We start from the raw sequence: 23573 nt of genomic DNA, 5'->3' as shown, positions 1-23573 counted from the left end.
ATATTTATACTTACTGGAAGTCCCGAAGTTGTCCTTTCTGGATTGCCAGAAAAGAAACCAGGATATTTGGCTCATGATGCCTGACTCTACGAGTCCAGTAAACAGAGACAGAGATTAAATCTTTATGGGTACTTTATTTGGATGGCTGGTGATCTGAGAGATAGCAGGGGTTTTCTCCAGCAAAAACCATCTTAACATTTTGTCTCAGGCCAGCCATTTTATAAAGAGAGGTAAGAGGTGGGTAAGGGGTTTGAACACAGGGAAAAGGTTTGTTGTTTCTGGGCCTCCTGGACACAGGGTCCTGTCCAGCATTTCAGACACTCTCATGGCATCGCAGCTCTCCTGACAAACAAATGGTTAATTGCTGTGGATTCCAGTCCTGCAAACAAACAAATTCAAACAAATGGTTAACTGCTTGCCGGCCTCCTGAAACAACAACTGGTTACATGCCTTAAACCCAAAGCCTATCAGTTAAGACTCAAAACTTAAAACATTAAATGCCAAGCCTACTGACTGTGACTGAAGCTAAAAATTTAAACTCAAGAGTGCCCTATCAGAAGGAGAGCTAATAGGAGGTTCATAGGAGGCCTGCATGACTTTAGGGTTTCCTTTAAGAAAGAAAGACCTCAAAGGCACTTTTTTCTGGCATACTGTTTGTAACTAGATCACTCCTTGATAGAGTCTGTCTGCAGGCCACTAGCCATGCTCAGAGATGCCAGGAAGTTGCCTCCTAGGGACACCTTATCTCTTGTTCTTGTCTTTCCCTGAAGCCCTAGCACTGGCCAGAAGCAGCTGGACAGCATCTCTTTGATCCAGAGGCCAATAACTTGTGACCTTTTCTCTGAGCTGCCTGTTCAAAGTGTGTGCACAGGTACGGGCCAGGCGGTGGGCTAGGTCGTGGACCAGATTTGGGGTCAAGGAACTCTTATATACAATGCTCCCTTTAACTCTTGTTGTCACCACTTTTGTTAGCTTTCCCCGGAAATTTTGTAATTATGTTGTTTTTGTGTTCTGTAAAAATTATTTTCAAAACTACTTTCAGTCAGGAAAAGCACTTGCCGCCCACATTGGCATGGGCTTGCTGTCTGTGAACTTAAAAGGGACTGGTGTTGGTGAAGTTCTCCAGCACTGTGGTCCAGCAAAAGCACTACCTGTGGTGGAGTATGTGGTAGAAAAACTCATCTGTTTTAGTTACAACTCTTCTTGCAGGCCCAGAACATAATCCCCCAATGTTCATCACAAAACAGGCCCAGGGTGTACACCATTCCCCTCTGTCATCATCTTTGGGGCAAGTCCCTGAAGAAATGTAAAGACAAAGAGATCCCAGAACTAGAAAAAATACTCAATGACATTAAACCTGGGGATTGGACCTGGAATACCACCAGCATACACTGTCTGCTGGGTTTCACCAGGGTCCCCAGGGAGGAAGAGATGTGGAAAGCATTGGGTGCTGGGTCATCATTTGCTAATTTTTCCATGTGCTCTTATTAGGCTTTAGAGTGCCTGCCCCAAGACTCCGGATTGCCTAGAACAACCTCACAGCTCTACTTTGGGCTCCTTCCAAGACCCAAGCTGGAGGAAGTCCTTCCGGCCACCTGCACTGGGCTGTGGGACCATACCACCCCTTGATTAGAGGCCCAGCAGGGGAAGCCTTTGGCGTCTCATCTCTGTGCTCTAATTATAGTTTTGGTTTTTGCTGTCATCCAGGACATCTCTGCTCAAATTCTGTCTTGTCTCAAGACCAAGGCAGAAAAAAACAGCAGCTACAGTAAGTCATACACAAAACAGTCACATGGCCCATCCTACCCTTGCCTCTGCACCTGCTGAGACAGCACTGACCACGTGAGCTCATCAGAATGGTGTGTTCAGTTGTCCACTCTCAGTGTTATATGTGTGTGCATGCATGCATGTGTGCGTGTGTGTCTGAGCACAGGCTCATCCTGTTATAGTAGGTCTCAGGTAATTTAGGGGAAAAGCACAATGTGGGGCCCTGCTTTGATTTCTAGGGTCACAAAATCAGAGAATGAGCATCACAGCTGAACAGGATCGAGAAATCATGCATGACACTGAACTGGATCTGTGACACGGTTTTAGTAAGATGGCTCCTGACAGTTGAGACCAAGTCTTTCCCTCTGGGCGGAGGCGAGGTGTGTACCAGCTTCCTTTCTGACTACTTTTCTACTCCTTTTTCCTGCTTCTCTTCTTTCAATTTTTCTTTTTTCCCCCAGTGATCACTTCTGCTTTTTCCTCTCTTTAAGAGCAATGGGACTTTTGGGTCCAAGTTTTCCTTTTAAGCCTCACAAAGTTGTGGGGTGCATATCGTGAGGATCTGAGTAGAAGACAGAAATAGACTTTCCTCATAATATCATGTCACATACTTTTTCTAGAATATGTAGATTATTAGTGATGGGAAGAAATAGTCCTTTTTTTCACCTCTTACCAAATGCTACATTTGAAGACCCTTAAAACCACATAAGAAACAAGACACCAAGTCCTTGATTAAAAAGTCAACTCTTTCTTTTTTTTTTTTTTTGTATTTTTCCGAAGCTGGAAACGGGGAAAGACAGTCAGACAGACTCCTGCATGTGCCCGACTGGGATCCACCCGGCACGCCCACCAGGGGGCGATGCTCTGCCCACCAGGGGGTGATGCTCTGCCCCTCCGGGGCGTCGCTCTGTTGCGACCAGAGCCACTCCAGCGCCTGGGGCAGAGGCCGAGGAGCCATCCCCAGCGTCCGGGCCATCTTTGCTCCAATGGAGCCTCCCTGCGGGAGGGGAAGAGAGAGACAGAGAGGAAGGAGAGGGGGAGGGGTGGAGAAGCAGATGGGCGCTTCTCCTGTGTGCCCTGGCTGGGAATCGAACCTGGGACCCCTTGCACGCCAGGCCGACGCTCTACCACTGAGCCAACCGGCCAGGGCCAAGTCAACAACTCTTTCTTGACTCTGGTTGTTTATGGGAGCACATTCAGTGCACATGAATCTTGGCAGAACAGGAAGAGCTGTTTGAGGGTTAAAAACCTGGGTACCAATACCAGTGATGCCACTTGGTAGCTGTGTGATCTCAAGCCAGTGACCTATACTTCACCTCTCTGTGCTGCAAAATCATCAAATATCATCTTTTTAAATATCACTGGATTATAGGTTTTGTCACTAGTGAAGGAGAAGATGGAGGCAGAGCTGACTCTGGAATCTTTATTCCTCGACTGTACCTGGAGGACCAGCTGCAAAGACTAAAAAGATCAAACCAGGTGTGCCTTTCTAAACTGCCTGAGACACATCTTCAAGGTACGGCTCTTTCTTATTTCTCTGACGGTATGTGTGCCTTTCTAAACCGCCTGAGACGCAGCTTTAGGGTATGGCTCTTTCTTATTTCTCTGATGGTATGTATTATTGAGATATTTTATTTTTCTAGGAGGGCAGATACTAGCCATAAATCACATTCGCCTGGAGGGTTTCGCCTTTGACATGGCTTTTCGAATGATTCAGAATTCTCCTAACAGCATAGAATTAATAATTTCTCAGTCAAAATGTGTGTCTTCACCTGCTTTCAGAAGCTATCGAAGCCCTGGCTGATTGACTCAATGGATAGAGTGTCGGCCCAGCATGTGGATGTTCTGGGGTTCAATTCATCATCAGGGCACACATGAGAAGCAGCCATCTGCTTCTCCCCCCCCCCCTTTTCTCTCTCTTCTCCTCTTGCAGTCAGTGGCTTGATTGGTGTTGGCCCAAGCACTGAGGATAGCTAGGTTGGTCCAAATGTGGGCTTCAGGTGCTGAGGATAGCTCAGTTGGTTTGAGCATCAGCTCCATATGTGGGTTGCTTGATGGATCCCAGTTGGGGTGCATGCGGGAGTCTCTCTATCTCCCCTCCTCTCACTTAAAAAAAATAAGCAGGTGAGCCTTCAGGAGTATACTTTTACTACCATGCACTGGGTCTTTGAATCCATGGAGGTCCTTTGCATTGCTTTCCTCAAGGTAGTAGCCTGTAAAGAAGGGACAAGTGGCAAAATAAATAAGTCCTGCAATTGTGGGGATGGCACATGTCCAGACGAATGGGAACAGTGGATCTAGATCTTTGTTAGACATGGTTGACACAGCCTTTGTGTGTTTCTCTGCCCACTCTTTCTGCACGACAAGGAGGATGTTCTTTATGTCACCCAAGTCCTTATGGAAAGTGGCTGGTACAGGACTCCGCATGGTTGGAGACTAGGTGTGGCAGTCAGGTGGGAAGAAGAGGAAAAAAGACTGGGAAATGTTCTTTCTTTTCTTTTTACTTTTTTTTTTTTTTTTTTTACCCTTAAGAAACACAGGGCATTGTATTGAACAGAAGAGACACAGTAAAGTAATTAAGACTCTACTGCATGTGAGGAGGAGCTGGGTAGAATCCCTACTGCACGTGGATAGACAGACTCCCATCGTCCTCCACCATCAGACAGGACCAGGGCATAGCCTGACTTCAGCTGTTTCGTCCTGGTTTAGATGGGGCCCCACAGTGGAGCACAGATCAAATCAGGCCAACTATCTGGCCAATCTGTCACATTAGATGCTCTTCAAGGGCAGAGAGTATCTCCTCTCATCAAGAACACGATTGTATTTGGAGCTGGAGTTGATGACTCTTAAGCCGAGAGATATAGGCTGGTGCACGGACTTCCTCTCTGGGTCTCAGCCTCCATATTCAGAAAAGAATTCCATCAACACTGATTCCTAAAGGTGCTTGTCCAAAGACATACTATGTCCCTCAGTTGTAACCATGTGTCTGGTTCCACACTTGTGTGCTGGATTCTCCTCATCAAATAGCAGGTATAAGTACTTGCAGGTCTCACTGTGGAAGAAGCTCTCTATGCAGTCAGTCCTCTGTGGACTTGTGGATGATGTAGTGCAGCCTGGTGTTTCTGCACTTGACTTTATTGTGCTTTTCTAGACTCTGAAGAATATCCATTCTTACAGGAAGGTAGAAGAGATTCTTGGTTGCCTGGTAGAGAAGGTACGTAGATTTTACCAACTCTGGTGCAGCGGGTGGGAGAGCACACTGGGAGGCTGCAGCTGCCAGCTGGACCTTTCCACAAGGCCCCCATCTGCTTCCGTACGGCATAGTGAAAGGCACGCAGGCAGATGACATCTGGCATCTTCCATATCTCCTATCAGGACCTGCAGCCCGGGAAAAGGGCTGCAGAGAGTTGATCCATGTGTTCATCAGCTGCTCACTGAACCTGTTCATATTGATGTAGAGCGGGGTATTGGGGGGGGGGGGCTATCTTCTCCCTCTACAGGCTTTTCTACCTCTTCTTTAGTAGCTCGAATACTCTGTTAGGCAGCATTAAACGTGTCTAAATCCTCTTTTTCCCAACAAAAGTGTGAGATTTCAAGAGGTATTCATAGTAGGGGTCCAGCCTAGCACCCAAGCCACTCTGCTTCCCAATCCAATGGCCCATCTGGATGTTGAGAACATTGCCTAACAATTCTGTGTCATTGCTCTGGAGTTTCAAAGGGCTTTCCCTGCATGCCTGGCCACTCACTCAAACGTAGAATCCCCTAGCTGTTGGCTCAGGACCCCAAACTCCATGAGGAGGGAACAGTTTCAGCCCTTCACGTCAGGAGGAGGAACACCTGTCTTTATATTCACTCGAGGATAAGGAATTACTGTCTTGGTGTTTTTCAATGACAAGGAGGAGCCGCACTGCCAGATTGTGAGCTGTGTGCAACAATTCATTATCGCAGTCCTTAACTTTCATGTCACCAAAGGGCTCCTTAAAGTCAGTTACTATTCTGTGAGCAGAAAGGAGGCTTCTCAGGATCCTGATTGTGGCCTCAAAGACTTGGACGGTGGAATCTTTGTCACGTGAAACTGTGTTGACCACTACCTTGACTATTTTCTGCAACTCAGATGAATTTCCCATTATTACAAGTGTATCCAGTGCACCGAGCACCAGTGAATGGCTCTCTAGGACGTCACTGATGTTCAGACTGAAAGGGTTCCTGCTGCCATCAGGCCTTGGGCCATGGCAGTGGATGGGGTTGAGCTTATCTTGCAGAAAAGCATGCACCAGGCAATTGTCCTAACCAAAGATCAATATGACCCTGCCAGGTTGCCCATCGGGGTGCGCAGCTGTGGCAAGAAGGCACCCTGTAGCTCCGCTGTACCTGTGGTGCTGCCCAGCAGCATGTAGCCCCAGTGGGCTGGGCAGCACCACAGACTGGAAACTGCCCTTAACATTAAGTTTGCATAGCAAGCCTGCAGTCTTACTTGGTTAAAACTTGGCATGTTAGAGATGAACAAATGGAGTCAAGTTTTTATTTTTAAAAAATTTTTAAGATGCTTTTATGAGTCCTTAGATAAGTATGAGAGGGAGTAAAATTGCCAAATCAAACAATAATATTATTATTGTTTATTTGGGTCTGGTTTGGGCAGTGATGGAGGTAATGGGGTAGGTTACCAGATGCTTCTCTCCCCATTACCTGGGACCACTGCTGCTTTTTGGTTGCATAATCTTATCATTTAACAGCCACTGCCTACAAATCTGGGTTCATGGATTTCTTCCTCAAAGTTCAAATTATTGTACTGTCAACGTATGAAGCATCCAAACCTATAAGAATTCTTATGAGCTTATTTGAGCCAACCATTGACAACTGCAGGGAAGCAAAGCCTCAATGAAAATGCTCCAGCAAATGGTGGTTGTGCCACTTACCATATTTCTCCATGTATAAGACACACACTTTTTCAAAAAATTTGGGGTCTAAAAACTGGGTGCATCTTATACAGTGGTTGTGACTTTTCAAATGCCATAGATGGAACTGAGGATGAGGCAATACTATATATGGAAACAGCGATTCATCATCAGACACAGATGAGGACAAGCTAATGGATGGGAGTTTTGACAGTGATGAGGAGTTGTATGAATTTTATGATGAATAAAACTTGAGTTCAATAACTTCATATGATATGTTTTTTGTTTTTTCAAATTTCGGACCCCAAAATTAAGGCGCATCTTATACATGGGATCATCTTATATATGGGGAAATATGGTACTTTATACATTAGAATCAAAGAGGAAGATGTAAGAGGTTACATGAAATTGATTGGTGGTAGATCAGGGAGGCCGGAGAAAACACAGCGGGGGTGGGGGGATCTCCGGGATTGGATAAAAGTCAAAATGTATGTGCTCAAACTTCTTTTACATAGACAGGAATAAGACAGTTAAGTTAATTAATATGACAGTAACAATGAGGGGATTTGTGGCTCTTGCTCTGGTGGGATGCCTGCCCTGAAGGGGCAGAAAAAGAAGATTACCCCTACATTTCAAAGCCCTGTTATCAGGTACATTATTATAGCTGTAAAAGACCACAGACAGGCTCCATTAAGGTGAGCATGGACCTTTGTTAGAGAACAACACCTCCCTAGGACAGGACTACCCACCATGAACTGCTTTTAGTTAGAAAGATTTAATTTCAGACTATCCTGTGTGGTTACTGCAGATCTCTGAGTCTGCAGGGCCACCATGCAGGCCTCCCCTAAGCTTGTCAGGATGAGCATGTCACCCTGCTTTTGTAGACAGTACAATTTCCCCTTCTGTAGAAAAAAGATTCCCATCACACTTTCCAGGTCTTTAGTGCAGACAACCCTGTTGTCTCACTCTCTGAAAACCACACACACTCTCTCACTCTTGCACATGCTCACATCATCACCAGTTGGCTTTCCCAGGTCTTGCAGCTGCCTGTGGTCCAGATACCGTGGAGGATGGGAGGTGGCAAAGCTGAAACCTCAGCCCTGGGCCTTTCATCCTGTGGCGGGAGCTGCCCCAGGGCCTGCCCCAGCGCTTCCACCACAGCTCCAGCTCACTGTGTCTGTGGCATTTTCCAACATTGTCATGGTTCTTCCCACCATGTTTTAGCTTTCCCCTCCGCACTTTGCAGAGTAATAAAACCGTCTTCTTTTTTTTTTGTCGAAAACATAATGCAGTTGTGCTGGGATCATTTGTGCTGTTCAGGATGGGCTTCTGTGATAGAGGGTGTTCATCACTGTCGGGCCAAGTAGACACGGCTGGCGCAGCCATGCACGTGCAGTTCTAATTGGATTCGGGCAGATGGTAGAGAAACAGTGGAGCCAAGAAATGGTGGACGATTCCTTTATTCAAGTCTTGCAACAGCTGACGAGCAAAATACACAGGGAAAACACTTCCCTTTCACTCAGGGCTCCCAAAGCCACTGATGCATTCTCTGGTTCCACAACCAGGAGAATCTTCTCCAGTTTCTCCTAGAATCAAAGGCCCCATCAGTCTCAGCAGGGCTCCCAAAGCCCCCCAGCTCTGGTTTCTCATCTGTCCACCTTCTCTTTCCCTGCCAACATGGCTTCTTCTACAGCACCCTGCATTCCCTCTGCTCTCACTCTGCCAACATGGCTTCTCCTTCAGCACTCTGCATTCCCTCTGCTCTCACTCTGCCAACATGGCTTCTCCTTCAGCACCCTGCATTCCCTCTGCTCTCACTCTGCCAACATGGCTTCTCCTTCAGCACCCTGCATTCCCTCTGCTCTCACTCTGCCAACATGGCTTCTCCTTCAGCACCCTGCATTCCCTCTGCTCTCACTCTGCCAACATGGCTTCTTCTCCAGCACCCTGCATTCCCTCTGCTCTCACTCTGCCAACATGGCTTCTTCTCCAGCACCCTGCATTCCCTCTGCTCTCACTCTGCCGACATGGCTTCTTCTCCAGCACTCTGCATTCCCTCTGCTCTCACTCTGCCGACATGGCTTCCCCTTCAGCACCCTGAATTCCCTCTGCTCTCACTCTGCCAACATGGCTTCTCCTTCAGCACCCTGCATTCCCTCTGCTCTCACTCTGCCAACATGGCTTCTCCTTCAGCACCCTGCATTCCCTCTGCTCTCACTCTGCCAACATGGCTTCTCCTTCAGCACTCTGCATTCCCTCTGCTCTCACTCTGCCAACATGGCTTCTCCTTCAGCACTCTGCATTCCCTCTGCTCTCACTCTGCCAACATGGCTTCTCCTTCAGCACTCTGCATTCCCTCTGCTCTCACTCTGCCAACATGGCTTCTCCTTCAGCACCCTGCATTCCCTCTGCTCTCACTCTGCCAACATGGCTTCTCCTTCAGCACCCTGCATTCCCTCTGCTCTCACTCTGCCAACATGGCTTCTCCTTCAGCACCCTGCATTCCCTCTGCTCTCACTCTGCCAACATGGCTTCTCCTTCAGCACTCTGCATTCCCTCTGCTCTCACTCTGCCAACATGGCTTCTTCTCCAGCACTCTGCATTCCCTCTGCTCTCACTCTGCCAACATGGCTTCTTCTCCAGCACTCTGCATTCCCTCTGCTCTCACTCTGCCAACATGGCTTCTCCTTTCTCTGCAAAACATGGCTTCTCTTTCTTTTCAAAACTTTCTGGGGCAAAAACCTCTCCTCCAGCAAACATTAACAAAACAATGGCCTTTCCCAAGCAGGAAAGTAATTTGCAATTTCACAGACCACAGTTACCTGATGCTGCCCAGCCCCCAAGCGAACAAACATAAAAATCACATTTTACAAATTTATGTGCCAACAATCACGGACAACCAGGCATCTCACATTCTTGTCCTCAAGCTGCAACTAAGTAGCTTTGCTCTTGACAACCACACGAGGAAGAAGACAAGACTGACTTTGGTGTAGAGAGCCATGGGCTTCAGTTCAAAATTCAAACCATGGTCTTCTGTTAGAATTTAGGACAATGAATTTCTCACAATGCTTATGGATTACATGTCCTCTCACTGCAGGTCCCCAGGCACCATTTGGTGAAACTGCCATATCACAGCTGGAGTTCCTTACACAACTTCTATCACTGCTGGGGGAAGACTTCTCCATGGTGATACTGGCTGGGTCATTGTGGGCAGAGGCTTGATCGCCATGAACGTCCACCTGCTTAGCTGCTTTTGGGGCAGGAGGTCTGGATTGGAGGTCAGGGACAAGACATCATTCTCCTTGTGAGCAGCCATTGCTGTCTACAACAGATTGAGTTTTAATGACACAGAATTTCTCCTAGATTGTATTAGGCAAGATACAAGTTGCACAGCCTGACTGCTTAATTGCCGTAAGTCCTGTCTTCATTTCTCATGGAGGCTGTGGAAGAAAATGAACAGATGCTTGCAACATTGGCAGAAGGACAGTGGAATCTGTGAATAAAATGGCCAGGAGCAAGGCATTACAGAACAGTGGCCCTACCATTATATACTGAATGACTTTAGATTTGAATAACTTCAAATCTAATTCAGTAAAGTAAGTTAATTCAGCATGTGAGTTTGGGCATGTCTCTGGGTGCTAATGAGTCTGTATCAAAAGTAGGAAGCCTACTTATACGTTTCCATATCCAGATCTAAAGAAAATCTGACTACTATGCCTTGTACCCACATATATTTGTTGAGCAGCTAACATTAACATATTGATAGTCAATATATTTATTGAAGCTCTACCTGTAATTTCTCCTTACCTCTCTCTCCATGTGTAAAAATCTCTCTATATAACCTCTAAGTCTTACCAGCCCTATAAGGTAGCTGATACTATCTTTACTTCAGGTATAAGGAAACTGAGGTCCCGAGGTACTAAAAACTCTTTTGGTTTCCAGCCTCATGTCTTCTTCTCTGTTCTGTGCCAGCTTAAGGTTCAGACATGGGGTACATAGGACTTGGTGGCCCAGCCTTCACCCACAGGGAATTCATCATCTGGCTATTATCCAATCCCCCCAAAGGGCCTGACACATTGGTCTTTGAATCACATGGTGATTGCAGGTTGGCTCAGCAGGGGCTCCAGAAGAGGCTGGCTTTAAGAGCATCAGCACATGCTATTTGTGGGATCTTGTGAAAGCTACTTAATGTTTTTCTACTTTACTTTCTCATAACTGAACTGGGATAACACCTTCCTGGTGCAGATGTTGAAAAGATGGAAAGGTGTGTGTGTGTGTGTGTGTGTGTGTGTGTGTGTGTGTACACACAAGTAGCAAGAGCTTAATCAGGGGGCACTGGCATTATTAACCCTCCATTGCTCTTGTGTTTTTATAGTTGTGTTGCAAAGCTCTATGTAGCTTTCTAAGTCACACTCAGCATCTTCCCTTTCTTTATTCTACATGCATCATCCTTCACAAGGTGCTAAACTCACATAATTCCCAGCAGCTATAAAAGATCTTTCTCGTCGTGGGTGAACCTGCAGCCCCCCGCTGGGAGATGCCATTGAGATATCAGCTTTTCCAAGCTGTTGACCTTTTCTTGGCTTGTTTGTGTAGGTGTTCTTGGAAATACCTTAACTGAGAAGAAGAATAACCTGGCCAATTCTGGGGTCTTTTCTATAGACAATCTGAGCAACAGCCAACATGGAAGTTTTTCATTACACACGTAAGACCAGGAGAGAAATATTGAAGAAATAGATGTGGCTGGAACTTAGAGCTTGCTGTCTAGGTGGAGGTCTCAGCCAAGGACTCCCCCATTAAAGGTAATTGTACTTATGGTTCACTCTCTAGAACTTGGGGGAAAGAGAGCAGGTTGTGGAGCCCAGCGACCCTGGCTTCAAAGTTTCTCTTTGCTCTGTATTTACCATATTGGGTGGGTAGAGGTTATTGAATCTCTCTAGCCCCTCAGATCTCTCATTTATAAAATGGAAATAAATGTTTGTACTGTATGGTTGAGAAGAATATAAAGGAGAAAAGGCAAAGCTCTCAGCACAGTGCCTGGACCAGTGTTTTAGCCTTCTGTGTTCTTAGTCAATAATTACAATAGTTACTGGTAATAGCGTTGGTTGCTGCCAAGGGTAATGCTTGGACAACTAGGCAGCTCATATTCTTTGCCTCTAGTTGGTCCTGAAGCTGCAGCTAAGTGGATTGGCTCTTGACAACCATAACCAAACAAGGAGGAAGAAGACCAGGCTGACTTTGGCTTAGAGAGCCCGTGTTTCAGCCCCAGAGCCACCACCCTCCAAGCTGTGTCTCTTTGAATGTGGGTTTGAATGGCCCTCTTTTACCCCTTTCTCCAGACATTTTTTTCTTTTGCTCTGTGCCCTGTGAAGCTGACATTTATGGCCTGTGTCCTCCTCTGCTTTCTAGTTGTCTCGGACCAGGAGCAGCCCTGTGTCTAGAAACTACCTGCTTGCCATACTCTCACATTCCTCCCTGCTATTAACACTTGGGACATCACCTGTATGGGCTGTCCATGCCAAGCCACTCTGACACTGACTGCCTAGAGTTAGCAGCATATCCCACAGGTTAATAACTAAGCTCCACGATGTCGGGAGCCGATCAACGACTGCTGGCTGACAAGGTCACAGCAGCAGAAGACCCACAACTGCTGGCTGACAAGGTCACAGCAGAAGAAGATCAAAAACTGCTGATTGACAAAGTCACAGCAGAGAAGACCAATGGCTGCGGGGTGACAAAGTCACAGCAGAGAAGACCAATGGCTGTGGGGTGACAAAGTCACCGCAAAGGAAAGGCACAACGATACTTCTCCCTTTTGACTTTTTGAATTAATCTGGCCTTATATCCCCCCTTTTCTGGGTGTGTGCTATTATTTATAGCACAGGGATAATAGTACCGTGCTTTCCCTATAGATTCGTAGGAATTTCTTTGGAAATGAGACAGAGGGTGTGAGTTCCACAGAGAAGCCTGTAATCCCCTTGAACTGGGCTCATAGATATAAGAGGCTGGCTATGATATCCCTCGTAAAGGGTTAAGTTTGTAGGAGAATTTCTTCTTAATCATGTTAGAAAGAATAGATTGTGACTTGTGAATGGGTAGAAGGCAGTGGCTGTGCACAGAGCACCTTTCGGCCTTCACTTAATTCATCATTTTTCCTCCCTAGCCTTTTCAGGTGATAGAGTAGAGAAACTTTCCTTTCTTCTTGCTTATTTGATCTGCAGATAGTGGTACACTCTAAGAAGAATATAGTTAGAACTTAACTAGTGTGTGAATATAGTAAATAAATAAAGTTTAACTAGACATTAGAATCTTAGGTAAAGTGTAATGGAATGGCCCGTTGCATGGCTTGGGATGGGAACGCAGTCAGCAAGAAAAGAATGTTTTGCTAACAGAATTGTTTTATGACTGAAGGCAGTTGCTGGGCTTTCTCAGTGAGACACTCTCATGAGATTTATATACTTTCCCAAAATTCTTTCTTCAGATAATGAGAGGTATGGGGGGGCATCCATAGAAGCAATAGCAATTAATGCCTTCTGATATTATGTTGCTACTAAGCTATCTTGCAGGTGCACTCTATATATCTTTAAGCAAAAGTTACTCTTGATGTTATGTCAATTTCTTAATAAGCAAGCCTTTTGAAGTCTTGTGAGAAAAGTTAGGACACTGCATAAACTCAAGGCCATTTGCCTGAGCAAGCGGTGGTCCTTTGCTAATCCCTAATGATTTTGTCTGTTAATCTCTCTCTGCCCCTTGACTCACAACAACAGTAAAGTTGAGTTATTAGTTAGTACTAATCCTTTAAAAGCTTTTACCGATGTTATCGCTATTCAAATTATTTTGTAGTTTTACTTTGAATGATTTGCCACCTGATTTATAGTTTATAGATATAAATTAAATGTTATCTGGAAACATGTAAACATAGTGAAACAGAAGCAATGATTAATACCATGTAATTGTAACTTGGTGTGTGTGTATAAAAAAGGAGCTGTACTAGCATTTGGCAGAGATGCCTGGCAGTAAATGCTAACTAGAGAATAAAGAGAAAGAAAAGAATTCAGCTCTCTCACTCGATTTTGCCGACACCGTCTCCTCCTGTGGGACCCCTGGATCCCCCCTGGGGCTGGACCCCGGCACCACGAGACTGCCCCCACTTCAGATACCAACTATGAGTAGTTCTCCACACTTCGGTCTAACTTGCTGCAAACTGAGGTTCCTGCAAACCTCTTTCTTAGGTTTAACAACTTCCTATAACAGCTCACAGAACCCAGATAAATAGTTTACTTGCTGTTGGCAATTTATTAGAGTATTTGAAAGGGTAAGAGTTAGCAGCCAGATGAAAAGATGCATAGAGCGAAGTCTGGAGGGTCCCAGGAGCAGACACTTTCGCCCATGTGGAATTGGATGTGCCTTCTCCTGGCACATAGATGTGTTTGCCAATGTGGACGCTCTATGAACCTCATACTTTTGGAATTTTAATGGAGGCTTAGTCACATAGGCATGCATGATCGATTATCATTAGCTCAATCTCCTGTCTCCAGAGCATGGGGGCTGGGGCAGGGTAGAAAGTTCTAAGCTTATAAACATGGTTTGGTCATGCTGGTAACCATCTACCACCTAGAAGCTATCTAGGAGCCCACCAATAGTCCTCTCTCTAGATCAAAAGCTACTTTATCACCCGAGAAATTTCAGGGGATTTAAGAGCTCTGTCAGGAATCAGGGTGAAAGATCAAATATTAAGAAAAAAGAAGATCCTAGTCTCTCATCACTTAAGAAATTGCAAGGGTTTAAGGACCTCTTTGCCAGCAATGAGGAACAGATATATATTTTTCCTATTATTTTATACCTCAGTAGAAGCCTGCCGTGGGAGGGTGAGTGAGGATGGCTTGTCACTCTCTGCCTGTGCTCGGATTGGCTGTGCCCCTTCCACTGCAGAGCACGCTTTGCCATAAAACTGCTCTCTAGGTTCTGTCAGCCCTGCCCTCCTTCCCTCATCAGACTAGGGGAAGGTCACAGCACCTACTGTTCTAGCCAGAGGCGTCACTAAGTTTCTCTACTTATTCCATAATTTCATTGAGCATCCTTATAACCAGGGTTTTGAACTCTGCATCTGGTAGATTGCTTGTCTCCATTTTGTTTAGTTCTTTCTCTGGAGTTTTGTTCTGTTCTTTCATTTGGGTCATGTTTCTTTATCTCCTCATTCTGACTGCTTCCCTGTGTTTGTTTCTATATATCAGGTGGAGCTGCTACACTTACCCATCTTGGTAGAGAGGCTTTATGTAGTAGGTGTCCTGCAGGGCCCAGTGGTGCAGTTTCCAAGGTCACCTGAGCTGGGTGCTCCAGATGTGCCCCTTCTCTTTCAGTGTGGGCTGTGTACATCCTCCTGTTGTAGTTGAGCCTTGATTGCTGTTGGCACATCATAGGAGTGATTCATACATAGGCTGTGAGGACTGGCCATGACTGTTGTGGAGAATCTGCTATGCAGGGACTGACCCCACAGAGCAGAACTCACATAAGCAGACCTCAGGTGTTCTCCAGGTCCACCCGTTGAGTGTGTCACTCATGGAGATAGTTGGCTGGTGCTTCAGCATGGTCTGAATTTGTCTATTGTGTGCATTGGCTCTGTAGATTCCCAGAAAATGTAGGCCATGTTCAGTTGCCACCTGTGCCCTGTCTGGAGCCACCTGGCATGAGATACAAAGTGATCTGCAGATGGCTGCTACTGTGCTAGGCCTGGAGATGCCTAGGAGAGGGCAAGCTGTAAACCAAGGCCCACTGTTGCTAGTGCTGCACTGAAGCCACTTAGCAGAAGGTGTTGGGCACTCCGTAGCCAGATGCTGCTTGTTTGAGAGGTTTTAGGAAAGTCTGAAGCATTGAGCCAAGACAGGGTGTTTGTATGGAAGCCACTGGGAAGCGTTACATCCCAGGAGACAGACCACAGCAAACCCAAAGTGAATTTTATAAGCTTTATTGCAAACCTGCGCAGGGACTGCAGGCAACCCATGCAAGGGAACACTGCAGCCCCAAGCTTCTAAAATGGCTCCTTTTTATAGGGTGGCTATCTAGGCTGAGCAAGCAAGCAACATTTATAAGGGCGGGAAGGGTGCAGTTAGCTGACCTTGTTCTTGGCTAAGTCTCTAGGGTAGGGGCTTCCTTGATCTGGGTACATAGAGTTCAGTGGAAAATATTGCTACATTTCTAATGGTTGTTTATCTTTTTTCCTCCAGCCATGTACTGGATACACTCAGTTTTCATGGCTGGTGGCCTGCACCGCTTGTCCTAAGATGTCACATTCCCCCCTTTTCTTCTTACTAGTTCAAATCATTGAACTTTGGTGTTCATCCGAACTGGGTATAATCTGGTAGGGCTGAGCTAAGACTATAAGTCTTACAGTATCTATTCTTTCTTGAACAAATGCTGTGGTGCAACCACAACAAACTGGAAGTGGACTGTAAACTGATGCAATCAATTTGGGTTTTATACACTGGCTAGTGATCAGCCTACTACTCCTCTCACAATGGTCAGCAATGAGCTCAGGGGAGAGGGGTATTTATAGGCGAAACCTACAAGGTTACAATGTTTTCAGTATGTTTGTACAATATCTTTGCAAAAGCACACAAGCACACACTCTTCTAAGATAATAAACTACTTTCCTGCAATATCTGCAGGGCTGATACACAAGGAACATATCCTGCCTTTGCTAGCAAGATTAGATTTGCTGAGGCTCATGAGAATTTTCTACTTTAGCTGTAGCTATAAGCTAATTGGGTCAGGGGTCCTCCCTAGTATGTGCTGGCACGCTGATAGTGTGCCCTTAGTACTACAAGCTTTACGGCTTGAATTCTCTTTTGTACATACTGCGTGAGGCAGTTGATAATACACAAACCAATGGTGGCCCCCCTACTATAAGTAAAACGAGGGGTTCGGTAAGAGCAGTAAGTAACGTAGTGAGCCAAGGGGATGAAGAGAATAAATTCTCATACTAATTTCTTTCTGCCTTGTATTTTTCTTCTCTATACTAACTTCTTACAACTTGCACAAACCTTCTGCAACTTACATAAACCTTTAATTTTTTTTTTTTCATTTAAGCTGGAAATGGGGAGAGACAGTCAGACAGACTCCCGCATGCGCCCAACCAGGAACCACCCAGCACGCCCACCAGGGGCGATGCTCTGCCCACCAGGGGGTGATGCTCTGCCCCTCTGGGGCATCGCTCTGCCACGACTAGAGCCACTCTAGCGCCTGGGGCAGAGGCCAAGGAGCCATCCCCAGCGCCCGGGCCATCTTTGCTCCAATGGAGCCTTGGCTGCAGGAGGGGAAGAGAGAGACAGAGAGGAAGGGGAGGGGTGGAGAAGCAAATGGGCGCTTCTCCTATGTGCCCTGGCCGGGAATCGAACCCAGGTCCCCCGCACTCCAGGCCGACGCTCTACCGCTGAGCCAACTGGCCAGGGCCTAAACCTTTAATTTTTATGAACTTTCTTAACTATTCAGAAATAACTGGCTTTATAATAACTTACTTTCTCCCTTTTTCATTCTAAAGTATTTCTATACCTTATACCTTTTATTACCGAAACTACAATTTCCTTTCAGTTAGAACTCTTAATTTAAAAAATCTTAACCTTTACCTTTAGTGACAACTAAGCTGGCAATAAGTAATTTTCTTTAAAGTATACTTCCTCTTGGAGGTGTCCTCCCTCTAAGTAGCTAGTATTTATAGGTTAAGTGTTAGTGCACATACATAATTTTCATTTACCTTGTAGCTTCCCTTCTAACTAAGGGACTTATAGTAGTACATGTATTAACTTTTAAGACAACTTGTTCTGGCTTTCCTTTGACCTTAGTTCCCCTCCCTCCCTAAAGTCTAATTAAAAGGAGGTCCTTAGTGAGTTTCTCCATGCATTAGCCATGCGTGAACCAGTCAACTTCTGGTTTGTGGCTGAAGCAGGGCATGCTGTCCTTCTCAGGGTCAGCTTATAAGGGTTGGCGGGGTCAGTCTCCATTGTCTACAAGGGTGTCTCTGCTAGGACTGCAAGCTTCAGCTGGCTGCGGTGGACCCAGGCAGGTATCCCTTCTACCTTGGCAGTAGTGGGAGTGGTCAGGATCATGGTGTGTGGACCTGTCTACGTGGGAGTCAGTCCTTGGGTGGTGTACTTCTTTACCTAGACTGAATCTGTAGGCTGGAAGGGATGTATTAGGTCTTCTGGCAGTGCTGGAATCACTTCCCGGACAGTCTTTTGGACAGCCTGCTGAGCAATCTGTAGACCCTGTAAGACTCAGGGGTCCCCAAACTTTTTACACAGGGGGCCAGTTTACTGTCCCCCAGACTGCCGGAGGGCCGCCACACACAGTACTTCAGTACACTGACCATCAATGAAAGAGGTGCCCCCTCAGAAGTGCGGCAGGGGCCAGATGAATGGCCTTAGGGGGCCGTAGTTTGGGGACACTTGCTGTAATACTTAAGAAAGGAGTGGTTATTTAATTTAGTTGTTTTATTTTCTCTCTGAGTTTTGGTAGGAAGGGAGGGAGTCTCCTAAACATTATCTCAAAAGGATTGAATTCTTCCCTGTAGGGGGTGTACCTCGCCCTGAGGAGGGCTAAGGGGAGTAAGGTGGGCTACTTTCTACCGGTTTAAAACAAGTTTAAAGTTTCCTTTAAGATCCGATTCATGTTTTCTACCTGTCAATTACTTTAGTAAAATCTATTTCTAAATGTTCACCTGGGAAAGTTCTCTCTCTGTTTCTCTTTATAATTTCTTTACTTTACTTAATATTTATTTGGGTACAGACTGAACACTTAGAAATTATGCTTTCTCTATTAGATTCTAAGTCTGACTTTTCTAATTGGTTGTAAAAAAAACAAAAACCTTTGGCAACCCGGGTTCTAGAAAAGTTACTAAAATTTCCTAAAACCCTACTGGTTTTAGGGCTACCTTATTGGTAGCATCATCAGCAGCTTGCTTGGTTTTTCTTGAGAGTTTCCACAGAGTCCTCCTCTCTGGGTGGCCTGGACAGTGGATGATGACCACTACTTCAGGAGAGCAGTCTCCTGTATTCTCCCGGGTGAGGGTTTGAGCCTCACCTTTGCTGGTTCTTAAGCCTTCTCCTGATGGCCCCTCTTCAACTGTGCCTGTCTTAGGTTGTTCCTGCCTTCAGGAATCTTACCCGTCTTTGGCTAACTAGCTATCTTAGGGGCCAGAGTTATTTATGGCCATGAGAGTGAGGGAGGAGCAACGTCCCTTCCAAAATGCTTAGTTTTAGCAGCCGATGTTTCTACCTAATGAAAAACTTATAATACATTTCTTTTCTAATTTCTAGAGCTGAATGCTATGTAAAGGCTAAGTTGACTGCCTTAGTATCTTCTGGCTCATCTAAGTCTAGGGGTGTATAGACTCTGTAAGCTTTCTATAGTCTAAGAAAGCTGTGGGGGTCCTCTGAGGATCCTGAATAACTTCTGACACCTTAGATAAACTTATGGTTGTTTTTCTGAGTATCTTCTCTGATCTAGGCTAACAGAAACTGGTGGAAAGTGTCTAAAAATTTCTTCACTTGCTTGGGTGGTGGGGTCCCGCTTAGGCTAGGCAATTAGAAACATTTTCTCAAGGTGGTCTCATTTGTTGTAAGTGGGGCAGCCTATGTACAGTACAGATTTTTAACAGTCCTGTTCAGGCTTGAGGCTCCTCTGAGAAAAGGGGGTTCTGAGCTTTCTAATTCTGTAGGCTACTTGGAAAAAAGAATTTAAACTATTTCTTATTTTCTCCTTCCTTGACTATCAGCTATAATTGAACTATTGTTTTTATGCCACCTTAAATCAGCACCCTGCCCTTTAACTCGGTTCGAACTATGAGGGCTCTAATCTATGACATTTCTATAGGAAATATTAAGTAAAACCTGAGTAGTTTCACCTCTGCACTTTTCCTAATGTACTTATTTACTTAGCTGATTAACAATTGCAGTTTGATAGGGTGGTAAATGAGGTGGAGGTTCAGGATTATGTCTCTAGAGTTCTCTTTTCTACCTATTATGTTAAGAATTCTTCTATTAAGCTAATCAATAGTAATATCTGTTACTCTGGGTTTTGTGACCTAACATTGAACAATTAACAATTACTGAATTATTACATATCCCTTAATATTTAAACTAAAATTTTAACATCACAGGCTATGAAATAGCAAATGAAAAGGAGAATTAACAAAAGACTGTTGAAATAATATATACATTTCTAACATAGAAAATGGTTTTTTTTTTACAACAACAGATCCTTGATACAAAAAGGAAGTCTTTGTATTTGACAGACTATACAATTCTATAAGCTTTATTATTAGTACAAATTTAGTATGATTCACAATAAGAGATTATAAACTACTATCTCTAATGAACTACTGATTTTCAGAGAAAACTAAGGAATGGTCAAAATGTAGTTACTATTTTGTGGCTTCCCAGCTGGCAAAGAGATGCTAACCCTCTTTTTGAGCTATAGAGTTTTATAACATTAAGTCATTATAAGGGTCGGGGTAGTAAACTAAAAAAACACAATTTTAAAAACTTATTTTCTTTTTTTTTTAATTATAATTTTATTTTTTTAATGGGGCAACATCAATAAATCAGGTTACATATATTCAAAGATCAACAAGTCCAGGTTATCTTGTCTTTCAATTATGTTGCATACCCATCACCCAAAGTCAGATTGTCCTCTGTCACCTTCTATCTAGTTTTCTTTGTGCCCCTCCCCCTCCCCCTTTCCCTCTCCCTTTCCCCTCTCCCCCCGTAACCACCACACTCTTATCAATGTCTCTTAGTTTCACTTTTATGTCCCACCTACGTATGGAATAATGCAGTTCCTGGTTTTTTTCTGATTTACTTGTTTCACTTCGTATAATGTTATCAAGATCCCACCATTTTGCTGTAAATGATCCGATGTCATCATTTCTTATGGCTGAGTAGTATTCCATAGTGTATATGTGCCACATCTTCTTTATCTAGTCATCTATTGATAGGCTTTTTGGTTGTTTCCATGTCCTGGCCACTGTGAACAATGCTGCAATGAACATGGGGCTGCATGTGTCTTTACGTATCAATGTTTCTGAGTTTTTGGGGTATATACCCAGTAGAGGGATTGCTGGGTCATAAGGTAGTTCTATTTTCAGTTTTTTGAGGAACCACCATAATTTCTTCCATAATGGTTGTACTACTTTACATTCCCACCAACAGTGGATGAGGGTTCCTTTTTCTCCACAGCCTCTCCAACATTTGCTATTACCTGTTTTGTTAATAATAGCTAATCTAACAGGTGTGAGGTGGTATCTCATTGCAGTTTTGATTTACATTTCTCTAATAACTAAAGAAGATGGGCATCTTTTCATATATCTGTTGGCCATTTGTACTTCCTCCTGGGAGAAGTGTCTGTTTATGTCCTCTTCCCATTGTTTGTTTGTTTGTTGTTGAGTTTTATGAGTTCTTTGTATATTTTGGATATTAGGCCCTTATCTGAGCTGTTGTTTGACTTCTTAGTCTGATGTAGTCCCATTCATTAATTTTTGCCTTCACTTCTCTTGCCATTGGAGTCAAATTCATAAAATGCTCTTTAAAACCCAGGTCCATGAGTTGAGTACCTATGTCTTCTTCTATATACTTTATTGTTTCAGGTCTTATGTTTAGATCTTTGATCCATTTTGAGTTAATTTTAGTACAGGGGGACAAACTGTAGTCCAGTTTCATTCTTTTGCATGTGGCTTTCCAGTTTTCCCAGCACCATTTATTGAAGAGGCTTTCTTTTCTCCATTGTATGTTCTTGGTCCCTTTATGAAAAATTATTTGACTATATATATGTGGTTTTATTTCTGGACTTTCTATTCTGTTCCATTGGTCTGAGTGTCTATTTTTCTGCCAATACCATGCTGTTTTGATTGTCGTGGCCCTATAATAGAGTTTAAAGTCAGGTATTGTAATGCCCCCAGCTTCATTCTTTTTCTTTAGGATTGCTTTGGCTCTTCGGGGTTTTTTATAGTTCCATATGAATCTGATGATTTTTTGCTCTATTTCTTTAAAAAATGTCATTGGAATTTTGATGGGAATTGCATTAAATTTGTATATTGCTTTGGGTAATATAGCCATCTTGATTATATTTATTCTTCCTAACCAAGAACAAGGAATATTCTTCCATCTCATTATATCTTTCTCAATTTCTCTTAACAATGGTTTATAGTTTTCATTATATAAGTCCTTTACATTCTTTGTTATGTTTATTCCTAAGTATTTTATTTTTTTTGTTGCAATTGTGAAGGAGATTATTCTTTTGAGTTCGTTCTCAGTTGTTTCATTGTTGGCATATAGAAAGGCTATTGACTTCTGTATGTTAATTTTGTATCCTGCGACCTTACTGTATTGACTTATTGTTTCTAGTAGTCTTTTTGTGGATTCTTTGGGGTTTTTGATGTATAGGATCATATCATCTGCAAAAAGTGATACCTTTACTTCTTCTTTTCCGATATGGATGCCTTTTATTTCTTTGTCTTGACTGATTGCTCTGGCTAGAACCTCTAGTACCACATTAATAACAGTGGAGAGAGTGGACAACCCTGTCTTGTTCCTGATTTAAGGGGGAAAGCCTTCAGTTTAGTGCCATTTAATATGATGTTAGCTGATGGTTTATCATATATGGCCTTTATCATGTTGAGATATTTTCCTTCTATACCCATTTTGTTGAGAGTCTTAAACATAAAATTGTGTTGTATTTTATCGAAAGCCTTTTCTGCGTCTATTGATAAAATCATGTGGTTTTTGTTCTTTGTTTTGTTGATATGGTGTATTACGTTAACCGTTTTACATATGTTGAACCATCCTTGAGATGCTGGGATGAATCCCACTTGATCATGATGTATTATTTTTTTAATATGTTGTTGTATTCGATTTGCTTGTATTTTGTTTAGTATTTTAGCATCTGTATTCATTAGAGATATTGGTCTGTAGTTTTCTTTTTTTGTGCCATCCTTGCCTGGTTTTAGTATGAGGGTTATGTTGGCCTCATAAAATGTGTTTGGAAGTATTGCTTCTTCTTCAATTTTTTGGAAGACTTTGAGTAGAATAGGAACCAAGTCTTCTTTGAATGTTTGATAAAATTCGCTGGTGTAGCCGTCAGGGCCTGGACTTTTATTTTTGGGGAGGTTTTTAATGGTTTTTTCTATTTCTTCTCTACTAATAGGTCTGTTTAGGCTTTCTGCTTCTTCTTGACTCAGTCTAGGAAGGTTGTATTGTTCTAGGAATTTATCCATTTCTTCTAGATTGTTGAATTTAGTGGCATAAAGTTTTTCATAGTATTCTACAATAATTCTTTGTATATCTACGGTGTCCGTGGTGATTTCTCCTCTTTCATTTTGGATTTTGTTTATATGAGTTCTTTCTCTTTTTTCCTTGGTAAGTCTTGCCAAGGGTTTGTCAATTTTATTGATCTTTTCAAAGAACCAGCTCCTTGTTCTATTAATTTTTTCTATAGTTTTTCTGTTCTCTATTTCATTTATTTCTGCTCTGATTTTTATTTTCTCCTTTCTTCGGCTGGTTTTGGGTTGTCTTTGTTCTTCTTTCTCTAGTTCCTTAAGGTGTGAAGTTAAGTGGTTCACTTGGGCTCTCTCTTGTTTATTCATATATGCCTGAAGTGATATGAACTTCCCTCTTATCACTGCTTTTGCTGCATCCCATAGATTCTGATATGTCGTATTGTCATTTTCATTAGTCTGTATATATCTTTTGATCTCTGCACTTATTTCTTCTTTGACCCATTCATTTTTTAAAAGTATGTTGTTTAGTTTCCACATTTTTGTGGGATTTTTTTCCTCCTTTTTGCAGTTGAATTCTAGTTTCAAGGCTTTATGATCAGAAAATATGCTTGGTACAACTTCGATTTTTCTGAATTTGCTGATGT

General features: G+C 43.6%; 1 protein-coding gene and 1 pseudogene across 1 annotated transcript in view; one reads left to right on the top strand and one right to left on the bottom strand.

The window, feature by feature from the left end:
- Window positions 1-23573, top strand: part of FRMPD2 (FERM and PDZ domain containing 2) — a 141372-nt gene that overhangs the window by 87986 nt on the left and 29813 nt on the right. Inside the window, 6 exon segments of the mRNA XM_066350236.1 lie at window positions 771-871; window positions 1685-1768; window positions 3140-3190; window positions 3193-3246; window positions 3411-3527; window positions 11259-11464. Coding sequence (XP_066206333.1) covers window positions 771-871; window positions 1685-1768; window positions 3140-3190; window positions 3193-3246; window positions 3411-3527; window positions 11259-11464 — 613 coding nt within the window.
- On the bottom strand, window positions 4502-6160 carry LOC136381115 (ER degradation-enhancing alpha-mannosidase-like protein 1 pseudogene; annotated as a pseudogene).

Source organism: Saccopteryx leptura, chromosome 9 (assembly GCF_036850995.1).
Source record: "Saccopteryx leptura isolate mSacLep1 chromosome 9, mSacLep1_pri_phased_curated, whole genome shotgun sequence".
Classification (NCBI taxonomy): Eukaryota; Metazoa; Chordata; class Mammalia; order Chiroptera; family Emballonuridae; genus Saccopteryx; species Saccopteryx leptura.
The sequence above is the reverse complement of the archived record's forward strand: the minus strand, read 5'-3'. Positions and strand labels throughout refer to the sequence as shown.